General features: G+C 38.0%; 2 protein-coding genes and 1 non-coding gene across 3 annotated transcripts; 1 reads left to right on the forward strand and 2 right to left on the reverse strand.

The window, feature by feature from the left end:
• Window positions 1–1,330: 1,330 nt before the first annotated feature.
• On the reverse strand, window positions 1,331–6,884 carry LOC133039362 (uncharacterized). Its single transcript, XM_061118237.1, has one exon. It carries the CDS (start codon window positions 6,882–6,884, stop codon window positions 1,500–1,502), a length of 5,385 nt encoding a protein of 1,794 aa, XP_060974220.1. The 3' UTR covers window positions 1,331–1,499.
• Window positions 6,208–6,314, forward strand: LOC133039563 (small nucleolar RNA R71). Its single transcript, XR_009688701.1, has one exon. It is a non-coding gene; the product is annotated as a small nucleolar RNA R71 (small nucleolar RNA).
• A 7,988-nt stretch (window positions 6,885–14,872) lies between the features above and the next one.
• On the reverse strand, window positions 14,873–18,342 carry LOC115695445 (uncharacterized). The gene is made up of 10 exons (XM_061118238.1): window positions 18,197–18,342; window positions 17,251–17,865; window positions 17,041–17,167; window positions 16,792–16,935; window positions 16,420–16,631; window positions 16,216–16,326; window positions 15,690–15,909; window positions 15,318–15,590; window positions 15,127–15,218; window positions 14,873–15,038 (listed from the first exon to the last, which is right to left on the reverse strand). The coding sequence occupies exons 1-10, from the start codon at window positions 18,340–18,342 to the stop codon at window positions 14,873–14,875; spliced, it is 2,106 nt and encodes a 701-aa protein (XP_060974221.1).
• Window positions 18,343–19,176: the final 834 nt, after the last annotated feature.

Below are 19,176 nucleotides of genomic sequence, written 5' to 3' on the forward strand. Positions count from 1 at the left end.
TTTTTTTTTGTTGTTTTTTTTTTATTTGTTTTGAGGTGGGTTCGGGTTTCTGGGGGTCGAACAGCGGCGGCTGGGTTCGCCTCGGCTGGAGAAAGGAAGGACGGAGGTGGGGCGGAGGGTTCGTCGGACTGGGAGGTGCGGTCGGGTCTGGAGAAGAAAGGGAGTGCGGAGTCGAATGGTGGTGTTCTGTGAAGGAGGTCGAGTGGGGTTACTGGGTTCGGTTTTCTGGGGTGGGTTCTGAGGTGGACAGAGGCGCCTGGGTGATGTGCTGAGATGGGGGAGGTGATGGTGGGGGGTCGGGTCCGCCTGGGGTGGTGGGCGAATGGTGAAGGCGGAGTCGAAATGGGTTCGGCTGTGGGACGCAGGCTGAAGACAGGGAGAATGGAGGGGTTCGGGTTCCTGGGGTGGACAGATGCAGCTGGGTGAGGGGTTCGTCGGACTGGGGGGTCGAATGGTGGTGGGAGGTGGTCGGTTTCTGGAGGTCGAATGGAGTTCGAATGGGGTTCGGTGGTCGGGTTCTGGCTGTGTTCTGGGTTTTTCTGGGTTGGGGTTTGAAGGCTTAAGGTGAAGGTGAAGGGGCTGGGGAAAGGTCGGGTAGGGTAGGAAAAAGTTTGAAATTAATTTTTTTTTTTTTTTTAATGTAATAATATATAATATAATAAATATCATATTAATAAAAAAAAATTCGTTTGTTTTTTTTTTTTTTTTTAAATGCAAAAATAAAATATATATTAATATATAAATTTTTTTTTTTATAATAGGATAGATTAAAAGAAAAATAATATTAAATAAAAATAATAATAATAATAATAATAATAATAATTTCTAGGAGTAATATGGAATAGATGGACCTTTCATCTCGTAATGTGAGTGGTATTACGCCTGCTGTAGCAAAATTTCCACAAAAGTTCAGCAAAAATCTTGCTGAGTGCTCTTTGAACATGTATGACTTTTGCTAAATTTTTGCTAGAAAAATGCTGCAGCAGGCGGAAGTTCTCCACATGAACGAAAATTTCCTTTTGTGCTTCACAGAAATGCTGCAGCAAAAGTCCATCAAAAATTTAGCAAAATCTCTAAACTTCCAAATCACCTCTAAGGCTCCAAATTGTGTTCCAAAACCACCTGAAACATCAAACCAAGTGTAAAATCCACCCAAACACCTAAAAGAAAAATGAACAAAAAATAAAATAAAATAAAAATAAAGGAAAATGAAGAAATATATACTTTTTTTTTCTTTTCATTTTTTTTTTCATTTTTTTTTTCTTTTCTTGTCTTTTTTCTATATATACATTATTATTTTTTTTCAAAAATATTTACAATACTTGTTCTTTTTCCAACATTGGGTTGCCTAAAAATAGAATTGACAATTCGAACACAAGGCAACCCAACCACCTTCCGCTTCATGCATCCTCCAAAGTGATTGAGGTTTTTGCTCGATTGACCTCACCACCAAGATAATGCTTTAGACGCTGCCCATTCACTTTAAATTCCTTTCCGGATTACTCATTACAAACATCCACAGCTCCATGAGGATAAACTTTGGTTATGGTGAATGGGCCCGACCAACGAGACTTCAATTTGCCCGGAAATAACCTCAACCGCGAGTTAAAAAGCAAAACTCGCTGCCCTTTCTCAAACACTCGAGGTTGAATTCTTTTGTCATGCCACTTCTTGGTATTTTCTTTATAAAGTTTGGCATTCTCATACGAAAACAACCTCATTTCCTCAAGCTCATTCAATTGTAACTTTCGAGCTTCCCCCGCCGCTTGGAGATCCATATTCAACTTCTTCGTGGCCCAATAAGCTTTGTGTTCCAATTCAACGGGCAAATGACAAGCCTTACCATAAACTAAACGGTAAGGAGACATGCCCAAAGGAGTTTTGAAAGCGGTTCTATAGGCCCAAAGAGCATCATCCAACCGTTGAGACCAATCTTTTCGAGTAGGATTCACCACTTTCTCCAAAATTCCTTTGATTTCTCTATTGGAAATCTCCGCTTGGCCATTTGTTTGAGGATGGTAAGCTGTAGCTATCTTGTGCTTGACACTATACTTAGCCAAAAGAGCCGCCAACACTTTGTTAACAAAATGAGTTCCCTCATCACTAATGAGAGCTCTTGGAGTCCCAAAACGAGTGAAGACATTCTTGTGTAGGAATTTCATCACCACCTTTGAGTCATTGGTGGGACTTGCAATTGCTTCCACCCATTTTGACACATAATCTACAGCCACCAAAATGAATAAATTTCCAAAGGATGGGGGAAAGGGTCCCATGAAATCAATTCCCCAAACATCAAACAACTCTACCTCGAGGATAACTTGCAAAGGCATCTCATTTCGGGCAGAAATATTACCAACCCGTTGGCATCTATCACACCGTCTAGCAAACTCATAAGCATCCTTGAACATGGAAGGCCAATAGTACCCCGATTGAAGTACTTTTGCAGCTGTTCTTTGGCCTCCAAAATGCCCCCCATAAGGTGATGAGTGACAGTGCTCAAGAATATTTTGAACCTCTTCTTGCGGCACACAACGCCTTATCACACGATCAGCACACTGCTTATAAAGAAACGGTTCATCCCAATAATAAGACCTCACATCATGGAAGAACTTCTTGAGCGGTTGCCCTTTTAAATCAGATGGAGTCCTCCCACTCACTAAGTAGTTGGCAAAATCAGCATACCAAGGAGTGGAGTCTTGGTTTACTAAGCTCACCATCAATAAAGCTTCATCGGGGAACATCTCTTTAATTGGCTGCTCAACTTTCTTTATCTCATCATCACCTTCTAGTCTAGAAAGGTGATCGGCCACTTGATTCTCAGCTCCTTTTTTATCCCGAATCTCCAAATCAAATTCTTGAAGAAGCAACACCCAACGAATCAATCTCGGTTTGGCGTCCTTCTTGGCAATGAGATACTTGATTGCGGAATGATCCGTGTACACCACCACTTTGGTTCCAACAAGGTAAGCTCGAAACTTGTCAAAGGCAAAAACCACAGCCAATAACTCCTTCTCTGTAGTAGTGTAGTTCAATTGGGCGTCAGCTAGTGTTCTGCTTGCATAATAAATTGAGTGGAACACCTTCTCTCTTCTTTGACAAAGAACAGCACCAACTGCAAAATCACTAGCATCACACATTAGCTCAAAAGGAAGTGACCAATCGGGAGCTACAATAATGGGAGCGGACACAAGAGCTTTTTTCAAAGTCACAAAAGCTTCATGACAGTCTTTGGTGAACTCAAAAGATCTATTCTGCTCAAGCAAAGAGCAAAGAGGCTTGGAGATTTTTGAGAAATCTTTAATAAACCTCCTATAGAAACCTGCATGCCCCAAAAAACTTCGAATTCCTTTGACAATAGTAGGAGGTGGCAGCTTCTCAATAACTTCAACTTTCGCTCTATCCACTTCAATGCCCTTGTTAGAAACTTTATGACCCAAAACAATTCCTTCTTGAACCATGAAATGGCATTTCTCCCAATTGAGAACTAAGTTCGTGTCTTCACATCTTGCTAGAACCTTCTCCAAGTTAACCAAACAAGTGTCAAAAGACTCCCCAAATACCGAGAAGTCATCCATGAAGATCTCAAGAATGTTTTCTGCCATATCTGAAAAAATCGCCATCATACACCTTTGAAAAGTGGCGGGAGCATTGCATAACCCAAATGGCATTCTTCGAAAGGCAAAGGTACCATATGGACAAGTGAATGTTGTTTTCTCTTGGTCTTCCGGAGCTATGGCAATTTGATTATAGCCAGAATACCCATCAAGGAAACAATAGAATTCTTTTCCCGCCAAACGATCAAGCATTTGATCAATAAATGGCAGCGGGAAATGATCTTTTCGCGTGGCCTTGTTCAACTTCCGATAGTCCATACAAACACGCCATCCCGTCACCGTTCTTGTAGGGATCAACTCATTGTTTTCATTAGCTACCACCGTGACTCCACCCTTTTTTGGAACACATTGAACTGGGCTTACCCAAGAACTGTCTGAAATGGGGTAAACGATGCCAAAGTCTAACCACTTGATTACCTCCTTTCTAACCACTTCCTTCATGATGGGGTTTAGCCGTCGTTGTTGCTCTACAGAATGGTTGCACAAATCTTCCAACAGGATCTTATGCATGCAAATCGAAGGACTTATACCCTTGATGTCCGCCATGGTCCAACCAATGGCTCTTTTGTATTTCTTCAAGACATCAACTAACAAGCATTCTCTTTGGGCACCCAACATAGCAGAAATAATTACCGGCAAGGTCTCTCCATCTCCCAAATAAACATACTTCAAGTGACTAGGCAATGGCTTCAACTCCAACTCGGGTGGTTCTTGAATGGAAGGCTTAGGAGGCTTGAAATTGTTCTCTGACAACTCCAAAGATTCAAATGGCCTCCTAAACTTAGTGAAAGGCTGCTTTGACTCTACCCAAGTAACTTTGGTTTCTTCATCTTCACTTAAAGCTTCAAGCTCTTCAAGAGAACTTATCATCTTTTCCTCTTTCGAAGCTTCCTTGTGAAATTTTTCAGCAACAATAGAATCAATCACACTTATGCGAGAGCATTCCTCAATCTCATCCGGAAACCTCATGGCATTGAACACATTAAAAGTCACTTGTTGATCATTCACCCGCATAGTAAGTTCCCCTTTTTGCACATCAATCAAGGTCCTCCCGGTAGCAAGGAATGGCCTTCCCAAAATAATAGGAACTTCTCTATCCGCCTCATAATCAAGAATGATGAAATCGGCCGGAAAAATAAACTTATCAACTTGCACCAAGACATCTTCAATTTTTCCTTCCGGATGGGCCATGGAACGATCGGCCAATTGCAAAGTGACGGTGGTTGGCCTTGCTTCTCCAATTCCCAACTTTTTGAAAATAGACATGGGCATTAAATTAATACTAGCTCCCAAGTCACATAAGGCTCTACCCACATCTCTTCCGCCAATGGTGCATGGGATTGTAAAACTTCCGGGATCTTTCAACTTAGGAGGAATTTTGCTCTTCAACATGGCGCTACACCCTTCCGTCAAAGCCACTGTTTCAAACTCACCTAGCCTCCTTTTCTTTGTCAAAATGTCCTTCAAAAACTTTACATAGTTGGGCATTTGCTCTAAAGCTTCCACTAATGGTATGTTGATGTGGAGCTGCTTTAGAACATCAAGAAATCTTCGGAATTGACCATCTTCTTGCTGCTTTTTAAATCTTTGAGGAAATGGTGGAGGTGGCTTGCTAAGTAACTTTTCTGCTGCATTTTGATGAGGAATTGCTGCAGCATTTTCTTCAGGTTGCTCCTTTGCCATATTAGAAGGTTCAACATCTTTCTCTACTCGACTTTGGATTGAAGTGGGCTCATTTTTATCCTTAGCTTCTTCCTTGTTTGACTCCAGAACTTTACCACTCCTCAAGATTACCGCCTTGCAATGCTCTTTTCCATCTCTTCTTGGATTTTCAGTATCACTAGGCAAAGTACCTTGTGGCCTATTTCGAAGCTCATTAGCTAGTTGCCCAACTTGATTTTCTAGAGTTCTCATGGAGGTTGCTTGACTTTGGATAGCAGTGTCATTCTTCGCCATATAACTCTCAGTTCTTGTCATGAAATTTTCTGTCTTGGCCATGAAATCACGCATCATACTCTCAAGAGAACTTGTTTGGACACCTTGTTGTTGTCTTTGTTGAAAGGCTTGTTGAGAAAAACCAGGTGGAAAGTTGGATCTAGGAAGCATGGATGAATTACTAGCACCAGCCCCTTGATTTCTGTATGCCAAGTTTGGGTGTTGCTTGTATGTTTGGTTGTAGGCATTCTGACTTCCCATGTAAAACACAGATGCAGGATTGAATGGGCAATTGTCAAAGGTATGAGCCTCACTACAAAAAACACAAGAAACCTCCTCAAGTTGTCCCACAGGTGAGGAAACATTCTGTTGACCCATTTGTTGACCCATGCTCATATTTTTGATCATATTTGACATAGAAGCAACTTGGGCAGATAAAGCAGTAATGGCATCAACTTCAAGAACACCGGCAACCTTCTTCCCCAAAGGTACTCTAGTAGTGGGCCACTGATAATTGTTGTTGGAAATTCTCTCAATAATATCATAGGCCTCATTATAGGACTTGGCAAGTAAAGCACCATTTGCCGAAGCATCAACCACCATTCGAGTATGAGCATTGAGACCGTTGTAAAATGTTTCCATTTGGATGCAATGAGGGATACCATGGTGAGGACATTTCCGCAGCAACTCCTTGAACCTTTCCCATGCCTCATACAAAGACTCATCTTCAAATTGTTGAAAGGAAGTTATTTCCTTCCGGAGCTTGGCATTCTTAGTGGGAGGAAAATACTTCATCAAAAACCGCTCCGCTAATTCTTGCCAAGTTGTGACCGACGCAGAAGGCAAGGAGTTCAACCAAGCTCGGGCTTGATCTCTCAAAGAATAGGGGAACAACTTTAACCTCAAGGCATCCTCCGTAACTCCGGGCAATTTGAAAGAATCACTCACCTCCATAAATAGACGAAGGTGAAGGTGAGGATCTTCGGTGGGTATGCCACTAAACTGTCCCACGCTGAAGCATCTGGAACATAACTGGCTCAACTCAAACTGTGGAGCTTGAATTTCTGGCCTAACAATGCCCGGATTGAGCTCATTGAAAAGAGGTGCTGCGTATTGTCGGATGATTTGATCTCTATCATCCGCCATAATCACTGCATTTTGACCATTATTAGGGGCCATTTCCCCTTGAGCTCGTCGTCCATTTCCTTGGTCATCCATCATTTCTATATCCCCTTGAGCCCTATGTTGAGCTCTTCTTCTCTCTCTGAATGTGCGCTCAATTTCAGGATCAATAGGATATAGATCAATATTAACAAATTCTTGGTACTCGTTCATAAAAAAATTTCACCTGCCAATGCACAAGAGTCACCAAAAATGAGTACAAAATAATAGACTAAATTGCAAGCTAATAGACAATTACAATAAAATATATTTACAGTCCCCGGCAACGGCGCCAAAAACTTGTTGTGTTAAAATTAGATACGCAAGTGCACGTAGTCACAAACAAGTAATACAATGGTAAGTAAAAGAGTATCGTCTCCACAGGGACTGTGAAAATAAAATTTCTATTGCAAAAATTAATTACCAAGCAACAAGCCTAAAAACTAAAATTAAATGATTAATGAATCAACTAAAGGAGTAAGAAAAATAAGTAAATTAACTCAAAAGTAGATGCAAGATGAAAATAAAATTTAGTTGTAAGCTTTTGAAATGTGAAAGGCTTGAACTATTGAATCCCCCTATGTTTAGCAAAAACTGTGCGTTTTTGCTGCAGCAAAAAGTTAGCAAATCTTTAGCAAAAATCTCAGGTTAACAAGAACTCCATTAAAGTGCACAAAACTCTTCCAAATTTTATGCAATCAATCCTTGGACCTTTTCAAACATATTCCTATGCCAAGCAAGCTCAAGAATACCATTTCAAGCATAGTTCTCAATTGTTACACAAGGATATAACATATTCCTATGTTATTTCAAATCTAACCTAAAAAAGATTAAGAACTTGTGTCATTCAAGCTAAGTCCATTACATTTAACCTTTCCAGAATTAAATATAACTCAATAATCAAGCTATTGATGGCCAAACAATATCAAGAAATTAACAATAAACACACTTGAATGAACATGAGAATTTTTACTAAATATTTGCATAAGAAAATTACTCAAATAAACATAGGGTTCTTCAACAATTCAAACCATTAAAAAGTTTAGCTCATAGCTAACTCAAGAACCACCATTACAAGAATAAACTTAGACATGGAGTTTGAATGTTAAGTTAAAGAAATTAAAAGAGAGAGAAGAAATTAAAAGAGAGAAGAAAGTAATAGCAAACAATAATGGAGGATTTTTCCCAAAAGGATGGATGTTGAATCTTGTTGTGCTTCTCCTCTTTCCTCCTCCTTCTTCTTCTTCTTTCAATCTTCTTTTTTTCTGTGTAAAAATGGCAGCCCCCTCTCTCAATTTCGTTCAGCCCTTTTTCCCTAAAATGGAGGCCCCCTTTTTTCCTCTCTCCTTTAGGTTTTGTACCTTTTTGCCCCAAATAAACCCTACACATGTCATGTAGATAGCCTCTCCATGTAATAGCTCCAGCCACCACTCTTATATTGCCACATCAACTCCACAAATGCCACCTCTTTTAATGAAATGCCAACTCACCCTTTTTCTAAGCAAATAAAACACATCAGCCACAAATCTGTTTGCTGCAGCAAAAACTTCACAGAATTTCAGCAAAATTAAGAACATGACTAACTTGCTATTTTCTTTGCCAATTTATGCACAAGAGTTATTGATTTTAACTAACAACTTCAAAATACACACAAAGACACAAAACACTGAAACTTTCACAAATTAAGAGACAAACATAATTTAAATGACACACAATTACATAAAAAACATGTTTAAAATGATATCAAATAACTCTTTACTCAAGAGTTATCAAAATCCATACTTTCTTCATCATGGAGACAATCCAGGGCACACACTGGTTTCTCAGCCACTCACGGCACAGGATAACTACGTAGCTTGGAGCAGGGCAATGCAACTTGCAATCTCTGTCAAAAACAAAATCGGTTTCTTGGACGGTTCAATCTCTAAACCTTCACCTTCTGATCTAATTCTTTACAATGCTTGGATAAGAAACAATAATATTGTTATTTCTTGGATTTTGAATTCTGTATCCAAGGAAATTTCATCTAGTATTCTCTATGATGAATCTGCCCATGCCATTTGGAATGATCTTAAAACTAGATTCCACCAGAGAAATGGCCCCCATATATACAATCTTAGAAAAGATCTCATGAACCTTAAACAGGATAATCAAACTATTAGCATGTACTTTACTAAGCTTAAAACTATATGGGAAGAATTGACCAATTTCAGGCCTTCTTGCACCTGCAATGGATGCACTTGTGGTGGAGTAAAAAGACTCCAAGATCATTATCATATGGAGCATATTATGTCTTTTCTAATGGGTCTTTCGGATTCATATTCCCAAGTTCGTGGTAATATCCTTCTTATGGATCCACTACCAGAAGTGAGCCGTGTGTTTCATCTTGTCACACAAGAAGAGCATCAAAGGGGTACTCAGTCTAACACCAGCAACCCGAACCCTGCAATGGCATATGCTTTTCAAGGAAACAAGAATACTGGACAAAGGAGTGAAAATCAGACTTCAAAGAATCAACCCCCAAAGAAGAACAGACCATTTTGTACTCATTGTAACATTTTGGGACATACAATCGAAAGATGCTATAAAATTCATGGGTATCCTCCTGGTTTTAACAAGAATAAACCCAAGGAAGCCAATGCAAATCAAGTCGAAACCACTGACAACAGTAGCAACAACCAGCAAGAAAGTCAGGCCTTGTTTCCTCAATTAAATGCAACACAATATCAGCAGTTGCTTAATCTTCTTGCCTCTCAACAATCTGGTATGAACATATCTGAACCATCCACTTCATCGGGCAACTCAGGTATCATACTATCCCATAACTCTCAATCTCCTTTACATGGTTCTTGGATCATGGACTCTGGAGCTACGAGACACATATGTTCTAACATAAAACTCTTTCAATATGTATGTAAGATACCTGCTACCAAACTCATTTTACCAAATAATGATTATTTTCATGTTCATCAAAGTGGTACTGTTATTCTAAATAACAAAATTGTTCTCACAGATGTGCTTTTTGCACCCAATTTCAAATATAATATTGTTTCTACCAGCTATATGACAGAACATGCTGCTATTTCTGTACTATTCGATTCTGATTTTTTCTGTATCCAGGAGAAAATCAACCAGAAGACGATTGGAAAAGGTAGCAATATCAATGGGCTTTACATCCTTGATGATGCACCAGATTCCACACAAGTTTTCTCTATCTCTGCTGAGACTTGGCACTCTCGATTGGGACATTTGTCAAATAAAAGATTAGACATTCTTAAGGAAACTCTACATTGTAACACTACTGCTTTACATAATAAACCATGTTATATTTGTCCTGTTGCAAAACAGAAAAGACTCCCTTTTCAAAATAAAAACAATATGGCAAATCATGTTTTCGATCTAATACATTGTGATGTGTGGGGACCTTATCACATAGCTTCACACACTAATCACAAATACTTTCTTACTCTTGTTGATGACCACTCACGGTTTACTTGCCTTTATTTAATGCAGCATAAATCTGACGTCAATACTATAATTCCTCAGTTTTTATCTTATGTTCAAACTCAGTTCCACTGGACTTTTAAGACTTTCAGGTCTGATAACGCGCCCGAGTTAGAGTTCAAAGAATTATTTGCAAAATACGGGATCATGCATGATTTTACCTGTGTCGAGACACCTGAGCAAAATGCCGTTGCTGAAAGAAAGCATCAGCATTTGCTCAATGTGGCTCGAGCACTGTTTTTTCAAGCCAAGTTTCCCATTAAATTCTGGAGTGAATGCGTCATGGCTGCCACCTTTTTAATCAACAGAACTCCTACACCTTTGCTTAAAAATAAAACACCCTTTGAGTGTCTTTTCAATAAGCAACCGAACTACGAACATCTCAGAACTATAGGATGTCTTGCATTTGCTTCAACTCTTTCTGCCCACAGAACTAAGTTCTCACCTCGTGCTCGAACATGTGTCTTCATGGGATATCCACACGGAGTAAAAGGATATAAGTTGTTTGATATCAATACAAATCAATTCTTTATTTCTAGAAATGTGGTATTTCATGAAACTATTTTTCCTTTTCACAAGCTAAATACTGACAATTCTAACTTGGATCCTTTTTCTACTGTTGTCTTACCTAGTACTGTGATTAACGATACTGATGTTTGTGACTACCCCACAGAACAAAACACCAATATTTCTATGCCTCCACAGGATCACTCAGAGCAGGAAACACCTGACTTGACCACCAATATTGCTTCTGATGCAATACACAACACATACAACTCAAACACCACTACTAGACATAATACATCAAACACTAGACCTGCTTCCAGTACACAAACACATGATCCTGCTTCCAATCCTACAAGAAAATCAACCCGAGCCACTAAACCTCCATCCTATCTCAGAGATTTCGAGTGTTATTCCTCAATTCAGGATAAATCTTCCACTCCACACAATCTTTCTAATTTTATTTCCTATTCCAATATCTCTGATCCATATAAATCTTTTATTTTTGCAGTTGCAACCATGAGAGAACCTCAAACATACCAAGAAGCTATTCAATTTGAAAAATGGGTACATGCCATGAATTATGAACTAAAGGCTCTCATTGACAACAAAACTTGGAGTGTTGTGCCTCTCCCAGCAAACAAACGCGCTATTGGATGTCGATGGGTATACAAAATAAAATTCAACAGTGATGGGAGTGTTGAAAGACTTAAAGCAAGGCTTGTTGCACAAGGATACACGCAACAAGAAGGGCTTGATTTTTTCGACACCTTCTCCCCCGTAGCCAAGATGGTTACATTAAAACTTCTACTTGCCATCTCTACTATTCAACAATGGCCGATCCTACAACTTGATATTGATAATGCATTTTTAAACGGTGATCTCAACGAAGAAGTCTATATGACTCTTCCTAAAGGACTAACACTCCCTTCCTCTCTTAATGCAGAATCCAATTTAGTATGCAAGCTACACAAATCCATATACGGTCTTAAGCAGTCTTCTCGACAGTGGTACAAGAAGCTCTCGGATGCACTCCTCCATGAAGGATTTCAGCAGTCTCAAGCTGACTATACATTGTTCACAAGAGGCACCAAGGATACTTTCATTGCCCTTCTAGTTTATGTCGACGACATTGTCATTACAGGGCCCAATCTTTCTCTTCTCCGTCAACTACAAGATACCCTACACCAAAAATTTAAGCGTAAGGCACTTGGAAATCTCAAGTACTTTCTCGGTTTTGAGATTACCCGTGCCAAACAAGGTCTATTCATCTCTCAAAGACAATACACACTTCAGCTTCTCGATGACACGGGTTATGTAGGCAGCAAACCTACTAAAACCCCCATGGATCCCAAACAAAAACTCGACAATGAACACGGTGAACCACTTGATAACCCATCACATTATCGACAATTGATTGGGAAGTTGCTCTACCTTACTCTATCCAGACCAGACATTACCTTCGCCGTGAATTGTCTCAGCCAATTCATGGCCACACCAAGGACTCCTCATTTACAAGTTGTTCATCACCTACTAAGATATCTCAAGGGAAAACCTGGCCAAGGTCTTTTCTATTCATCCACATCAGCCTTAACACTTCGGGGTTTCTCGGATTCTGACTGGGCATCATGCCCGATTACTCGACGTTCCACAACTGGATACTGTGTTTTTCTTGGTGATAATCTCATATCCTGGAAAACTAAGAAGCAGCCTACAATTTCTAAGAGCTCTGCTGAAGCAGAGTACCGTGCATTGGCTGCCACAGCAAGTGAAATCACTTGGTTACAGTACCTTCTCCACGATTTTCAGATACCACAGCCCCATCCAGCGTTCATTTATTGTGACAATCAGTTCGCAATCCATATTGCCAACAATCCAACCTTTCACGAAAGGACAAAACACATTGAGTTAGACTGTCATTTTGTTCGGGACAAAATCAAAAACTCAACCATTCGCCTCATTCCAATCTCGGGTACTCATCAACTAGCTGACACTTTTACCAAACCTCTATCATCCACAGTCATCAACACTCATCTATCCAAGATGTCCATATCTGATATATATACTCCATCTTGAGGGGGGTATCAGGATTTGAATATAGTCAGTTATTTTGGTCCCTAGTTACTGTCAGCTTCTGTTATTACAGTTACCACTGTAACTTTCCTTTTCTGGTTTTAGTTTCATTTAAGTCGGTTGAGTATAGTTAGTTATTTAACTAACTTCTGGTATCTCTTGTAAAGGATCTCAACTATATATAGCTGGATCCCATCTCTGTATCATTTAACAATTCAGATCAATAAAATGTTTCTCTTTCACTTTCGTAATATTACGGTTTTTCAAAAAATAACACAAAAACAACATAAAATTCACAAGAAAACTACATAAAAATAACTTTAAAATAACAACAAAAATAACATATATATAAAAAACAATATACAAGATTACAACATAAAAGACCGTATTTTCGGTAAATAAAATCAAAAAAAATCGAAAGAATGTTTAAAATTCCGTGAAATCGTATTTTTGAATTTTTTTTTTTTTTTTTATGTTTTTGTGAAATTATCCCTTGTTACAAAGCTGATTTTTAAGAATAAATGTGATAAATTTGTTATAATTTTGCGAAAAAAACAAGATTAGGGGCAAAAAATGATATACAAAAGTGGAAGGAATTGACTTTAATAAAACATTTGCACTTGATACAAAGCTTAATTAGATTATTATTGTCTATTGCTTACTTAATTTGTTTTGAGGTTGTACCAAATGGATGTTAAATTTGTATTTCTCAATTGGATCTTGAACGAAGGGATATACGTTGAACTACTCAAATGATTTGAAGATCCTCATCATACTCGTGATCATGTTTATAAATTGGAGAAAACTCTCTATGGTTTGAAACAAGCCCCTCTGAATTAGTATGAGAGACTCACTCAATTTTTTTTTTATTTCTCATGGATATAAAAAGTGTGTAGTTGATAAAATTTTATTTATCAAAAAATATTAAATATAACATAATTATTCTAAAGATTTATGTTGATAACATTTTGTTTGGTTCTACATCTGAGATTGAGGTGCAAGTATTTTTAAAATAACTGAAAGAATAATTTGAAAGGGGCATGGTAGGAGAATTAAACTATTACTTACGATTGCAAGTCAAACAGTTAGATCAAGGTACATTTGTTTCTCAAAGCAAATATACTAAGAACTTTGTGATAAAGATGAAAAGGAATTGGAGCAACTGTGAAGCTATCCAAAGATGAAAATAGTGTTAAAGTTGATCCTATACTATGTAGGAGCATTATTGGTAGTTTTTTCTATCTTACTTCTAGTAGACCCAACTTGAGCTCTAGTGTTTGTGTGTGTCAGGTACCAAGTTTATCGTATGGAGTCTCATGTTGCAGCTATGAAAAGAATCATTCGATATATTCATAAAACGTTGTATTTGAAAGAAACTAGCATTAATATAGTGTGTTTTAGTCATGCTGATTGGGTAGATATTGTTTCTACTTTGGAAATATAGTTGTTGGGCACAATAAAAAACAGAATTCAATATCTCTCTCAATAGCTAAGAACGAATATATTGTATCAGGAAGTTGTTATGGATTAATGGTTTGATCTTGAAACTTTAAATAACTTGTGTGATAATACAAGTGCAATTGATATTTTAAAAAATCTAATGCAACATTCTCGTACTTAATATATAGATATTTGTCATCATTTTATAAAATAAAGTTCTTCTCTTGGAATATATATAACACATAAACAGATTGTTAATATTTTCACTAAACCTCTAGATTCAATTCGATTTAATTTCCTCTAAAAATCTTTTGGAGTTTATTTTATTTAAATTATAAATAATTGTAACCAATAAGATTGTTAATATCTATTTTTTTTTACCAAAGAGAATATTCATTAATCAAAGACAAAGCAAGCAAACACGAAGGACACAACCAACCGGCCTAACCACACACCAAACAGCCTCTACTAAACTAGGCGTAAAAATATGCCTCTTTCAGCTTGTATAATCTTCCTATTTTTTAAACTATACAACCAGTACTTAGTTATATCTTTTATATTTATAATTTTCAATATAGTAAAACAACTACTATTATGCACACTATTGTTTTAATTTTTCCAAAGCATATACACAGTAGCAGCTAGATCAAAGTTATCACACCGGAAATCTTCCCTGTTATCCAACATAACCAGCTGTTGAACTCTATCGGCCAAGCTGGATAACCCACCCAATCAAACACCTCATTCATAACTGCCTTGGAAACAAAACAGCCGAAGAAGAGATGATGAAGACTCTCCTCTTCCTCACTACAAATAGGAAAACTGGTATAGTATCAAGCTCTATCTTAATCTAAAGAACTTATCGCTTGTAAGAAGATGGCCATGAACCACCTACCAAAGAACAAATCTATGCTTGGGCAGAGAAACATTACACCAAACAGCTTTGTAGAACATGTCAGCATCAAGTTGAATTAGCCCATTATAAGTCTAGAAGCAAGAAACTTACCTCTTCTGAACAGAAACAACTACATTAAACTTGCTGAATTTTTTTCTAAGTTGGCAAATTTTCCTCCAATACCAACTAACATCTCCCTTCAACTCATACTCCCAAAACTCAACTCCCTTCATATAGATGTTATTTATCCATTTAACCCAAAGAATGTCATGCTTATCCATGATAGCCCAAATAAATTTTCCAAGAATAGATCTATTCCAATTAGGACCACTTTTGAACCCCAGGCCTCCATAAGCTTTAGGGAGACAAACTTTGTCCCAAGAAGCCAAATTAATCTTACATATTTCTCCCTTAATCCCCCATAAGAAATCCCTACAAAGCCGCTCAACTTCCTTGATTATACTCTAAGAAAGAATGAATATGTTCATCCAATAATTACGAAGCCTCAAGAGCACGGAGTGGATCAGTTGCATTCAGCCAGCATAAGAGAGATGCCTAGTGACCCAGGTAACCGGCCTCATTTTAATCTTCTTAAGAATAGCATCACAATCTTCTCGTCTCCACTTGGTTGGCCTTAACGAGACCTCAAGGTATCTGAGAGGGAATGACCCCTCACCAAATTGTAGCATATTCAAAATTTCAGCTTTATCATTAGAAGACACCTCCAAAATAAACCTGAGACTTAGACTTATTAGGAAATAAACCTGTAACCTCCGAGAAGCTCTGCAAGGTAACTTTAAGATGATGAACAACAGTAGGAGAGCCTTTGCTTAAAAGGATTAAATCATCCGCTAAACAAAGGCTAACCAACTTGAGACTCTTGCACATAGGATGAAATCTAAAATATTTTTTAATGGTCTCCAATATCAGTCTTCTTGTGAGATACTCCATAATGAGCACAAACAAGAGAGTCGACATCGGATCCCCTTGTCGAACCCCCTTATTCCCCTTAAAGCTACCTTAAAGTCTTTCATTCATCATGATTGTATAAGAAGTGCCCCTTAAGCACATCATGTCCATTTAACAAACTTGGAGGGAAAGTTTAAACCTACAAGTAAGTCCTCAACAAATCCCCAATCTACAGTATCATAGGCTTTACTTAAGTCTGTTTTGATAACACACCTAGAAGAGACAATCTTCCTACCATAATTCTTAATCAAATCTTGAAAAATTAAGATATTATGAGCAATAGGTCTATTCTTGATAAATATCCCCTGATTTTGGTGAACCAACCAAGGAAGTACTTTAGCAAGTCTTTTACTAATTAGCTTAGTGATGCATTTGTAAATTGTAGAGAAACAAGCAATTGGCCTATAATCAATGGCCCTCACAGGAATCTCCACTTTAGGGACAAGGTATATGCGAGTTTCATTAAATTGGGTAGGGATCTTACCAGTAATGAAGAACTCCTTAATAGCATTACTGACTTCAGCTCTAATTTCAGCCTAAGCACCTTAAAAAAGTCAGAGTTATACCCATCGGGACTCGAGCTTTTCAAACTCTAGATGTTGAACAAAACTTCTTTAATTTCCTTGATTATAAAAGGTTGAATCAATCTTAGCTGCTCAGATAAACTCAACTTGTTTCCGAACTCCAAATAGCTACTGTCAAGCCTGCTAATAACCAAGCTGCAACTTTCCATGTAGCTCTAAAATGGTTAATAAAATGCTCTACAACATCAGGATGATTGTCAATTAAATTGCCTTGATTATCAACATAACTTGTTATCCTGTTCTCCTCCCTTCTCTTCTGAATACAAGCATAAAAATACGCCACGTTTTCAACTCCATGTTTCAGCCAGTTAATTTTGCTTCTCTAAACCAGAAAAATTTTAAGAATCCTTTCTTGAGTAACAAAATTATCAGGAGCTAACTTCTCTTCTTCTATGAATTTCTCTATCCCCGGATTAGCTTGAGCCTTCAAATTAGCCTCTTGAAATTTTTCTTTAGCCCTCTGGTGGTCAAACTCAACATTGCCCATCCTGGAAGTATTAAAAGCTTTCAGGATAGTCAAGTGAGCTTTATCCAAAGCCATAATAAACCAGATTGCTAAACTGGTTTGTACCAGCTTTCCAAGACAACATTCTTGAAATCTTTATGCTCACACCTGTAGTTGAAGAACTCGAATGGCTTCACACCTATCTCCACCATAACTATCAAAGAGACAAGAATGGCACAATGGTCCGAAACCACTTCCCAGCTGAAAGTAGCCATCCAATTAGGGAATAAATCCAACCAATCCTCATTCATAAAAGCATGGTCAATTCTAGAATAAATTCTATCATGACCTCCTTGATTACTGGACCAAGTATAATAACAGCCCACCCTCTTCATTGTATCCACTTGACCCAAACTTAACCACACATTAAAGTCTTCAATCTTAGCCTTAGTAACCGATTTACCCCCAACTCTTTCACCATAGTTAAGAAGAGCATTGAAATCACTTAGAATAATCCAAGGTTTGACAGGGAATCTTAGATTAGCTAGGCCCTTCCATAACAACTTGCGCTCCTCCAGACCATTCAACCCATACACAAACGTAGCATAAAAAGCCTTAGTGTGGCTAGCTAATTTCACATAGCAGTGCACATATTGGTTGGTTTCTTCAATCACAATCACCCTAGCATAAACTTTCTTCCAAATAATCAACATTCTCCCTTCAATAGCAGAGCTGGAATAACTATCCCAGGCACATCATTTATTAGTCATCATATTCTGCAATTTTTCTCCTTTCAGTTTAGTCTCCACCAAAGCTTCAAATCCTACCTCCTTTATACGACAAACATTCATCACCGCCTCTTACTTTTCTCTTTATTAAGGCTCCTAACATTCCAACACAAAATGTTACAGCGATTCATTGAGAAGATATCACTGCTAATAAGTCTCCCTTTTTAGTCCCTATCTCCTTACTTTGTAACACTTCAAAAGGATTCTTGAGGTCTTGATTCGCCCCTGTTCAATATTACCCTTCTTAATTTTAAGCAGTAAAGCTTTTTTTTGGTGTTTCCCACTTCTCTTCTTGAGCTTTCTCCCTACTTTTAGGATTTTCAACAATCCCATTAATTCCCATGTTAATACTATTATCAACCTCCTTGCAGTAAGATTTAACAACTTTCCCCAATTCCTTCCCATCTTCTTGCATAACCTCAGTACCCATATATTTCTTAACTACTTCCTTATATATTCTTTAAACCTGCCTTCCCTTCCTTACTTTTACCTAGCCCTCCTCCTTTCACCTCTTTTTCGACCCATTGTTTATTTTCCCCATTTCTACAATCAGCCACAATATGGCCAAAACCCCCCACAACTCTTACATTTAATCGGCAACCATTCATAATCCACACCATGTTCAACTAGTCTCCCTTTCTCATTAATGAAGTGAATAACTCTCAGAGGTGTGTCCATAATATCCATCTCCACCAAAACTCTAACAAATTTGACCATAGATCTTTCCTTAGTAAATTTATCCACCATAATAGGGTTCCCAATAGTACTGACTAAAGCACTCAAGCAATTATTTCCCCAATTAATACTGCAATCCCAGGTCATGTAATCGTATCATCAAAGGCACAAATTTAACAAGTTTTGCATCATCTAAATGTGTAGTCCAAAGTCTCGTAATTACTGGTTTTTGATCAAATTGAATCACACATGCAATGTTCCAAAAAATGATCTCTGGTAGCCTCATCATTGAACTTGACAATTGCAAAGCCTCCATTAATTCGAACAATCTGAGAAATTCCCAGGTTTCTCTACATCCTTCGTATGAATCCTTCAAAAACGACAAAAGGAGAATTAGCTCCCAAAACAGTACAAATCAGGCAGAGCTCCAATTTGTAGCCTGCAATTTGACTTTCTCAACATCTATTTGAGCGATCTTGATACCTTCCCTGAACAAAGGCTCCTCAAACTTCAATCGAGCTCTATCCATTTTTTTGTTTTACTGAAAAATTACAATTTTATATGTGAAAAAATTGGGAAGTCTTGCTAA

Source organism: Cannabis sativa, chromosome 6, assembly GCF_029168945.1.
Source record: "Cannabis sativa cultivar Pink pepper isolate KNU-18-1 chromosome 6, ASM2916894v1, whole genome shotgun sequence".
NCBI classification, from domain to species: domain Eukaryota; kingdom Viridiplantae; phylum Streptophyta; class Magnoliopsida; order Rosales; family Cannabaceae; genus Cannabis; species Cannabis sativa.